The sequence below is a fragment of the Malaya genurostris genome, chromosome 3, assembly GCF_030247185.1.
Source record: "Malaya genurostris strain Urasoe2022 chromosome 3, Malgen_1.1, whole genome shotgun sequence".
Classification (NCBI taxonomy): Eukaryota; Metazoa; Arthropoda; class Insecta; order Diptera; family Culicidae; genus Malaya; species Malaya genurostris.
In genome coordinates, this window is record NC_080572.1 from 271,601,809 (window position 1) to 271,612,590 (window position 10,782).

The 10,782-nt window shown below is 36.9% G+C and overlaps 1 protein-coding gene across 1 annotated transcript; it reads right to left on the reverse strand.

The window, feature by feature from the left end:
• Positions 1–1,079: 1,079 nt before the first annotated feature.
• On the reverse strand, positions 1,080–9,945 carry LOC131435778 (cuticle protein 8-like). The gene is made up of 4 exons (XM_058603971.1): positions 9,791–9,945; positions 9,479–9,619; positions 9,143–9,335; positions 1,080–2,566 (listed from the first exon to the last, which is right to left on the reverse strand). Exons 1-4 carry the CDS (start codon positions 9,794–9,796, stop codon positions 2,490–2,492), a joined length of 417 nt encoding a protein of 138 aa, XP_058459954.1. The 5' UTR covers positions 9,797–9,945; the 3' UTR covers positions 1,080–2,489.
• Positions 9,946–10,782: the final 837 nt, after the last annotated feature.

Here is a 10,782-nt window from a genome sequence, read left to right on the forward strand (position 1 = left end):
TCGGCGCCATCTTCGATCTAAAAGCTTGTAGTATCACCAAAAATTGATTTTATCCAAGTGGGGGCATTCTCATCAGTCATTAACATTATTTCACGCGTTGATTAAGTATTTCCAGAGATATACGTATTTAGGGGTGTCCAGATTTTATCACGAAGTCTTAATAATGTTAACAATAAAGACGAATCTGAGAAACTCCTTTTGCGGAATGTCGAATAAATAGTCTGATAATATCTCATTACTGATAACAAATAGTAGATTTCGACCATCGATCGACCCAAATTGCAGCAAGACATCATTACTGAACTCAGATAAAAGCTTTTGACTCACCCGATATACTCCCCAGATTTAGCCCCTACCGACTGTTTTCATCGAAGTTTCACGCACTTCACTAATTTTGAAGATGATGATTTCACGACTGCGTCGCTTCAAAGGATGAACAGTTCTTGCGACAGATATTTGTTAGTTGATGCCTAGCTTTCGAAGGCATCTACTGGAAGCTATTCCTTACAACCAACAAGTGTTTCCATTCAGATAGCCTGATATAAAGGTACGGTGTCCTAGCAAAAGCAACTGCATTGAAAACCGAATTTTAAATCGAGTAAATCGGTTAGCTTACATATTTTCCGATCACCAGGAACTGATAACATCTAACGAAAACGGAATCAAACTGACTGATATAAATTCAAACCTATCCGCCGTCACATTTTCCATCTAACATAAAACGCAAACCAAACTTGACGTTCGCCTTGCACAACACACTCGACCATGGGTCAGTTCTCGAGAGGCCCATTTAAAGTAGTCCGGTCGTCTCGGTGGAGAGCAACCGAACAGCCCCAAAACAAACTGGCGTCCCCCTTTTAAGTGATGTGCAGTAGTAGCTACTTACTTACTTACTTACTTACCAAAACAAACCGCAACAGCAACAGCAGCAGTCCGGTCCGGGGGCCTTATGCTGCCAATGACGAAGTTATGCAAACGTTTGCGAACTGACCTTGTCAACAGAAGTCGGTTTGAAGGGGGGCTGTGATCGTTCACTCGGTGGAATGTATCGATCGGAACCGATGAAAAAGTCGATGAACTAGATTTTTTTAATATATATATTTTTTATATATCTGTATTTACAGTTTGATATTTATTTTTTTTTTGAGTTTGCTTTCCTCACTTATCCCCTTAGGGGACGCGGCTGGATGCAATTTTCGAATGTTTATAAAAATACATATTTTTTGTATAAAACAAGTATCGTTTCCATGTATGCTCGTATTTTGTTTAAAGCAGATGACTAAGGGGGAGATAGATTGCTAGCTTCTTTAAATAGATAGTTTTGAGAAAGTTTATACACAATCGAAGGTCTTTTAAAAAAGAAATAACAGATAGTGATAGCTAGATAGTAGTAGTTCAGTTCGATAGTTACAGTAGAAGATCAGTTTGAAAGTATGTGTAGTAAGAGGTAATAAAAGGTAACAATTATCACATTCAAGGGGTCGATTGCTAGCACTCAAACTTTAATGCTCAGGAGTCTCTCAACGACAGCTTTTAGATCGTTCGCTAGATGGCAAAAGGAAGCGATGGAATAGGAAGCGACTCCACTGCAGAGAGAGAGAGAGTGAGTGAGAGTGAGGAAGGAACTTGAAAATAAGTCCCCTTCGTGAGGTGGTGAAAGACAAAAGTTTGACTTGCTCCGTTGGTTGAAAGTCGTTTCCCGCGTTTCTAGTTGTCTTGATATGGCTTTTGACACGATTTCAATATCAATGTTGCTTCATCCGATTTATTCTCACAGATGGCAGCAGGTTCATGTAGTGCAACATTATTTTCTTCCGTCGTGAAACAGAGAAAAAAAAATGAGTGACTTGAAATGTTGCTTGCGAAAGCACGTGCTTTCGAAATGGCTAGCCCGGCCACGGATCGCAGCAAACGTGACGATGTCGTGTTTACTGTTTTGTTTTCATTCCGGTGTTTTGGCACTTTTGCCGGGACCGAGAGTGAAAGTGGGTGTTTTCGCGGTACGCAGTACTGCACGTCGGAAGGTGAAGGTCACGGATAGAATAGATAGAATAGAGCAGGAAAAGAAATAGTTTCGTAGCCAACAGATGGACGAGAAACGCGTCGCAGACAGAGACAGTGATTGAGAGACAGCAGGCTAAGTTCGAGCCGCGAATAGTTCGATGATAACTTAACAATAATATAAACGATTACATTCGATGATAGCGGGCTTTGTGGGTGCGTGGTTGTGTGCGCGTATGATCCGTTGTAGTTTAACGATTTACGAGTGAGTAGTAGTTACTTGGTGGCGGCGCTGCCTCACGTTGCTGAGGGTTGCTCGCGACTGAAGAGTTGAAGCTTCTTGGCGGAGACAGTTTTGTTGCTTGGCTTTTTTGTTTTGTTTTGTTTTTATGAGAGACAGAGAGAGAGTGACTAAGCGGGAAGGGCTTCGTTCGGTTCCCTAGCCGGAGCCAAACTCCGCTCGATGCCCTTACAGTACGGGTAGGCTCTTAGTGAACGTAGTGGCTGAGCAGTGGGCCAGGAGCGTGGTAGGCAACCGGGGCTACAACCTTGTGGACAGCTGGGGCTGAAAAAGGAAACAAAAAGGTACAGTGTTAGAGATGCGGATCGTTCGGTCAAGGGCGTGAGAAAGGGTTTGGGTTGCTCGCTAGTGGAAGGTTGCCTTGCCTTTAGACTTTTTGGAGTATAAAAATTGGTCTCGTAAAGAAGTTTCATTTGATTTAGCAATAATAACAGCATGAATTTGATTATACACTTTTACTTGAAAAAAAAAAACAAATTCAATATAGACAAATATCTGTACTTAGAAAATTTTAACCGCAGTTGCATATTGCAACACGAAATATTTTTTTTTTTCATTATTTATCACCATTTAAGAATGATAACCGGAATAACTGTTGAGCCCAAAACTATGTTTTTCTACAACACAATATGGTTTGTTTTCAATTCAAATGTTCCAAATTAGTTTCATAGAAAAGATCCACACCTACTAAGCCCGGGTTAAATTGATTTGCAAATCAATAACAAATTTAATTATTAAAAACAAACATCTCAAGGGTAGAAGTTCACATTATTTAGATTGATATAAGAGTAAAAATAAAAAATCAACCAATTCTGCTTGAGCAAATAGCAACAAAATATCAAATTCTGTCATTGTAATATCAAAGCAAAAATGAAATATTTATGGATGACGAATTTTTCAATTATTATATATTCTAGCATTCCGAATAGAATAATATCATAAGTATTTCTTTTATCTGATTCTGATACCCTTCATTCAATAGTATTCTATATGAAGATAGAATTACTGGATCAATTGACGTTAATGAAATTGGAATAACTCATCGAAAACGGAATAAGATATAATAACTAATGTTGATGCTAAACAGATATTGTACAATTTCTTGAGTACTTCGACGAAATATCAAGAAACTATCAAGTATCGCTATGACAGCACAGACACATCAAGATGAGATATCATGGTAAAATTTGTTATTTTGATCTTTGTTTGCTATTTACATTTACATGAGAATAAAAACAGAATTGAATACTGAAACGATAACGATCGATAAAATTTCTTGATTTCCATAAATAACCTTAACGAAGGTTAGTTAAACGTTCAACTATCAACTAATTTCAATAACAATTGATAAATTTAGAAGAAAATCCTAAATTTAAAATACACTGTCAAAGAATTGTGTTCACCAATGTATAAAATAAACCGAAGATTTGGAGAAGGAAAACTGCGGTGCACAGCACTCTTCGGAAGGTTTTTGAGCATACCCATCCAGCAATCATTATACCAGAACTCTATAAAATCTACTACAGATCTAATGATTTGGCAAGGGTGTCTGTAGTTGAGGTAGAACAAGAATTGCTTTCGTCATTGGATAGATTATTAATCGGAAGGTTTTCAAGCAATAGTACACAGAATAAAAATATGAATTTTACAGGTGACGTAATTCTACAAACGACACAATTCATAACAATTGAACTTGTCAAAAGACTAAATATTCCATTCCCACAGAATTTTACAAGCTCCGAGTGTAATTTGCATTCGGCTACTATTAGTCGCTATGTGGATTTATATGCATCAATAATTCATCGAGCAGATATGTGTTTCTATGGCACAGTCAATGACTACCGTGCTTTGTGAGCTTATGTTTTCGGTTCAAGTCGCGCTGTTTATATCGATCTTTTGTTTTTTATTTCAATCGATTTCAAGCCATGTGATTTTCAAATCACATAATTTTACATGTTCTTGAATATAAATTTGAGTGAAATACGACGCTCCATTTATGTGCATGTTATAAGATCACTAGATTTTTTCGAAGTGTGTATTCATGTTTGTTGGTAAACTTGAGTGTACTCAATCACGAATCTCATGAGATCATGCCTCTTATTCATGATTTCATGAGCAAAATGGTTTATATCATTATAAGAATTATTTTACTCATTAATCACGAATAATAAGCATGATCTCATCAGATAATATGTTTCAAGATTTCATGATTTCATAATCTTGCCTCGGTAATCGATTTTTTATCTGTGTAGGACGTAGAAGTCTAGTTTAAGTAGAATAATTGAAAATTTCAAATGTGTCGATCGAAATAAAAAAAATTGATTCAACAAAATTCATAATTTGCTTTGACAGTTATTGTGCAGAATTATCGCTCGAAAGAATATCAAAGTACCAACACGAATTTGCTTGAAAATGGCTCAGAGAAAAACATCCAACGGTAAAAAGTAGGCCTTGCATCGGGGAGTAAAAAACAAATTTAATAAAAAAAATATGACACCTCTCTTTCAAAACCGGTACTTAAACAATAGATACGCTAATAAGTAATGATTAGGGTAATTAAATTCTTGAAGTATAAAAAAAAACATTTTTCTAAAAAATTAAATATTGAAAATGATCGAAAACTATCATCGCTACTTTTGAAACTAAGTCAATCAAACATTAACATACCTCTGCTTTAAAATTCAGATATCAGTCGATTTCAGGTGAAAGAAAATCTAATCTAATTTATGTCGTTTTCGCTTGATGCCAAACCTAACCCAGTTTCCACCCTAACTGCTGTCAAACCGTTTGTTTGGAGCTAGTTTTGAAGCTAGTTTTAACATTGTTGAACTGAAAATCGAGTCAGTTTCGAACCTGGTTTTTATATCAGGTTCGCTCAGGTCCCCGTTGCTAAGTGCAAAACCAACACAGTTTCGTTAAAAGTGTTTGTTTGATAAAACTACCCTGGGTTAGTTTCAATTCTCTCAGTCGATTAACGGATGTGCCTTGTGATCTAATGTTCCTTTGTTCAAGTCGCGCCATCTATCTTTTGTTTTTTTTTAAATTTATTTCATTCGATTTCAAGCCATGTAACTTTCAAATCGTATAATTTTACATGTTCATGAATATAAATTTATGTACAATACGACGTTCTATTTATGTGCATCTCATGAGATGTAAAATCACAAGAATTTTTCGAATTGTATACAACACAAAGTTTCCTGAACAAATAATTAGTCATTTTTTGAGAAACTGGCATCGTGATAGTTCTGATTCGAAAGTTCTCTGTAAAGTAGCCTGTAGTCTTCCATGCGTGAAAACTTTTGTACACAGAAAAAAAAGATGAAACTTACACGACATGTAAACCGATAGTACTATGAAATAGACATCAGTTGAAACGAAAATCTGATTTAAAACCATGATTAATGTAAAATTACATTAAAATTCATTTAGTTTTTCATTGAACAAGACTGTATATTTACAAACCGCTTCGTTTTGTAATGTAAATTTCCATTCAATTGCCTGCTCCAAATATGTGCATGAAAATAAATGTAAAATCACAAAATATTTTTATCTGTGTAATCCCAGAAAACCTACGAATTCAAAACTGTATGTCAAGCTTCGAACTTAATCATCGATCTAACCATAACGCTCAGGACACGCTTATTCGATATGAGCACAGAAACATTTCTCACGTCCTTTTATAAATGCTATGAACACAAAAATTTGTCCGAAACTTTGTTTAATCAAAATATGCCGATTGATTTTGGAAAAAAGCCATTTGGGTTGATTAGCTAACTTTTTTAATAGTGGTTTTCACCTTAAGGTCATTCGCCTCTTCGGACCAGAAAAATGTTCCAACCCCGTTGTGCACCCCAGGTGGGCAGCATGAAAGGTATCGATTAGCTCATAACACTACACCCCGCCATTTCGGTTCTTAAAAACACCAAATAAAAAACAAATTAACGAAAATTCGAAAATGCAAAGAAATATTCCTCAGTGACAGAACACGATTTGTGATTTCACTTAATTCGTGGAACAGCTCTGCTAGTAGAACCCCCCTGCAATTGTGGAGAATCTTGTCTACTTTTTTCGTAAAAAAAAACAATGCAAATCACACACAAAATCATTTAATTGCCAAATATTCCACCCACGCACTTGCTATACAATTTAGGAACGTATTTGATGGTCTTAATCAAGGGAAAACAACAATACTAAAGTTTTTTTGTGATATAGTTGCAAGAGTGAATATGGTTTTACATTTAAAAATTTAAAGTGCATTACAAAACAACATTTTAGATCATAGCCACCGGAAGATATTTAGCCTCTTAAAGAGCACCAACAGCACTTTTGACGGTCTTAGAAAAAATGAAATTTACGCTTGACGTAAATTCAAGCATGCCGAAATTTCTTCGGTGAGGAAACAATATAACTAACATGTAAACATAAATTTTGCGTCATTATCGATGTAAATTTCAGCTAAATTAACTGTGAAGTTAATGATATGACCTATTTTCACATGCTTTGAATTGTGTATGTAATTGAATCGCGACGCTCCTTTTTTGTGCATCTATTAAGATGTAAATTTTTCCGACTGTGTACACACCTCGAAAAAAACCTGTGATTTTACATCTTATTAGATGCACATAAATGGAGCGACGCAGTTCACGCAAATTTACGTGGAACAACATTCAATATTGTGTCTAAAATTCTATGACATGAACTCATGGAAATAAAACAAATGAATACTGATAGCGACCGCCGCGACTGAAACTGAGAATCATTGGGTCACAAAGTTCAGTTACAGTCGAAACCAACTAAAATTCATGCTAATCTAACATTAAATCATTAAAAATGATTTTTTTTTGTGTACTGTAATATTATTTCTATCTATAAATCATCATCATTCGTATTAAACTCGTTGTTTTTCAGTTTATAATGATTAAGTGAACACTCACATGAATTGAAAATCACAACTCTAAACATGTTTCAAATGCTGGAGAAATAGATTACATCAAATACCACACACCTGGAAATATTCAGCGTGTAAACTTACATGTTTCAGCTCTTAAATATATGCCAGAATGCATTTACACTATAAAAAAGGGTCATTTTTGATGCTCGAACATGTTGGTCTCAGAAGCCGTAAACATGTGAGTTTACACGCTTGCTTTAAAGCTGTCTATATTCGGCTCACATTTAAATCATTCTTGTGAAATTCAGTCATTGAATAAATTAGGATCTTTGGAATTGAGTCCCATGTGGATTTGCGTGACCTATAAATTTCATAATTATTTGCATTGCATTTTTAAATAATTTGATCTTGTTCAAACTAGTTCAAATTTGAACTGTTCAAATTAGTTCAAATTAGACCAATGTAACGGCTTGCAGATAGTTTCATTAATTTCAGTTTTAGTTTGTATCTACCTAATAAAATTTTGAGCTACTAGAAATGTTCTCCATTTCTAGGTGAAAAATTTCTGTCCCTTGTAAAGCTTGGGTATGAGAACTAGTCTACTTCAGCATCTTTTTTATCTATTTTGCAGGATTATTGTTCTATTTTATTTTTTTCATTACCTGCATAGCTAATAATCATGTTTCAAATATTGAATAAAAACGAACTAAAGTGTTTCAAATTTGACATTAGAACTGTTCAGGTTGACAAAACTAGAACACCTCGTTGGGAACACGGTTGCTACAGTTTTCCTTCTTCTTTTTTTGCATCTTCTATGTGTAATTCACTGAGCATACCCTAAGGGCATATTCAACAGTGTCCTAGTTATTAGCATAATTTATGTCAGTTTTTAAATTCAAATATTGATATTATAACAATAAAAACTGGCAGTCCCAGCAGATTTTTTGACTCGCGTTTCAAATATAGAACAAATAGAACGGCAGTGAATGCCAGTTCTAAATTTGACAGAAGAACTGTTTGAATAAATAAAACTAAAACGGCTTGCTGGGAATACACAGAAAGAAATAATGAAATTTACACGAGATGTAAATCAATAGTAACATGGAATAGACATGGGTTGAATCGAAATTTCGATTGAAAACTTTCATAGATGCAAAATTAAATCGGATTGCATTGAATTTTCAATGAATATAACCCTATCTTTCAATTAACGCTTAGTTTGCGATTAAATTATATTGAAACCTACAGAATTGTAAAGTAACTTTATATTTTATTACCTGCTCCAAATATGTGCATGGAAATTCACAAATTATTTTTAACTGTGTACGTTTGTTCCTGTTTCAGTTCCATTATTGATCGCCAGAATATAAACCATTTTAAAAAGTTCTTGATAAGTCATGAAAAATAACTTTATTGAATATTATATAAACAATCACCAAACTGGTAACTAAAAGTTCTGTTAATGAGAATTCTGAAAACATTACTGAGCTATGTGAAATTTTTCTAAGGATGTAATTCATTTATTATTTATCATCTTCCTCAACAGCTATACATAAAAAAAATAGACAAAAATGTTGAACTTAGTTGCCCTGCAGACTAGACTAGAGAAATACCGTCGACCATACGCAGAAAAAAAGTTCTGCGCAGGATACCTTCAAAAGTGATTTTCTGTTTGCTAAAATACATAGACAAACAATGCAGCTCAATGAAAGACACATTTTTCGAACTTTAAACTCAAAAATGAGGAGCTGAAATGATCAAATTCATACCACTTAATTAAAAGTTATGAACGAATTCTTTGAAACTTTTCACTTCAATACTAAATTAATATGCAAAACCAAGAACTTTTCAGCGAACTGCAACAGAGAATCTCCGCAGAGAGCAAGTCCCAAAACTATTTGATGACTCGCGAAATCCATCAAACCCAAACTCAAGACTTCACTTACCGGATTTGTGCACGACGGCGTTGAATCCGTTGTGGTCATCGGCGGTGTAGTCGACAGTGCGCACGGAACCGTCTGGTTCGACCAGCGAGTATTGTCCCTTGACAACATCACCGTCGCGTTCCTCGGCCTGGGACTTGATGTCTCCAGTATGGGGATCCTTGATTCCGTAGTTGAACGAGTATTTCGGGTAGGCCTAGGTAGTCGAAGGAAATAGAAAAGTAATTGATAGTCCCGGTTAGTCAGACTGCAAATACGCATTTTACTGGTTCCGTTTCAAACGTTTTGTGGCTTCGGTCCATTGTTTGTTTTTGTAGGGAATTTTAAAGGGATACTTACGACTGGTTCGGCGACGACGTGTTTCACAACTGGAGCGGCGTGCAGAACTGGGGCGTGCAGCAGAGCTGGAGCACCGTAGTGTCCGTATTCGATCGGGGATGCACTTACGGCAACCGCAAGCAGAGCAATGGCAACGAAGCACTGGAAAAATTATGGAATCCATTAGAATTTTTCGCACTTTGCACTTTCACCTCACACAAGCACACAAAAGTAGTTTCGAAAGTCCATCAGTTTTTTTTCTGGTTATAACCGTTCGTTTCCCAACCACCATGCACTAGAAACCATTGTTAACTGGCTGGCACTAAATCATACCTTCATGATTATTTTATTTTGTTTAACTAAAGTGGTCTAACTTCTAGAACGAGCTTATCCTCTTTCGTCTATGCTCTCAAAACTGCTGAGACACTGTTTTGCAAAGAACCAAACTGAACTGATGACTATTGGAATGGCCATAACGTCTTTTATACCGATTGGAAACTCTGGAAATTTTTCGAGCCTCGTGCTATACAGCTGCCGTGTCTAGAATCGGCAACCGTCGAGATGGTAGCGGAATCCGGGGCGTTCGGCGGTGGTTGGTGCGAAGGACCAACCTTTCTGCGCCTTTTTTTCCGCGCCATGCCAGCACGGCCCTGGGGAGGGGGATGCCAAAAGCTAGAGCTCATGCTTCAAAGCAGAAAAGACCCCAAGTAACAGGCCACAGAAGAAAGAACGATCGATACGGTCGTAGAAATATGGAAACAAGCCTACAATTTCATTCATTTCGTAGGTAGCCCCCGAAAACGAATACGCGCGCGCACTGCCGCCACCGGCACTGCGGTACTGAGAGACCTGAGCGCGAGAGACATGCAACAAGCGGCAGCGACGAACCTGAACCGATCTACTACTACTACTACTCGGCATTCAGGCACGGTGACGGCGGTGATGCGACGGCCAACAAACGAACGACGCTCGTAGGAACACGAGAAAAAACGTGGGAGAGTCTACCACCCTCCTCGATTGTCAGAGTGCAACAGAAAGCGAGAGTGAGCGCGATTCTCATAATTTCCTTGGCGGTTCGCGTGCAGGTTGATCGCGACGGCGGCGATCGAAGGCGGCGGTGCAAAGTTCTGTTTCTGTTTCTCCCGGACCCACGTAGAGCATATCACATTTAAGAGTGCTTGTACTACATTGCAATTAAAAACATAAAAAATGGAATTTCGCTAGTGGGTCGTGTCTTTGAGGTGGCCCATTTGGCTGACTGGAGCCCGTAAGAAACGAAGTGGAGTTGGATGCCGAAAACCTAGATTTTATTGATTTACTTTTGT

Coding starts and splice junctions, on each gene's coding strand:
- LOC131435778 (XM_058603971.1), bottom strand. Junction 9,336..9,478: donor ACGTCGTCGCCGAACCAGTC/GTAAGTATCCCT, acceptor TCGACTACCTAG/GCCTACCCGAAATACTCGTT. Junction 2,567..9,142: donor CGCCGTCGTGCACAAATCCG/GTAAGTGAAGTC, acceptor TTCCTTTTTCAG/CCCCAGCTGTCCACAAGGTT.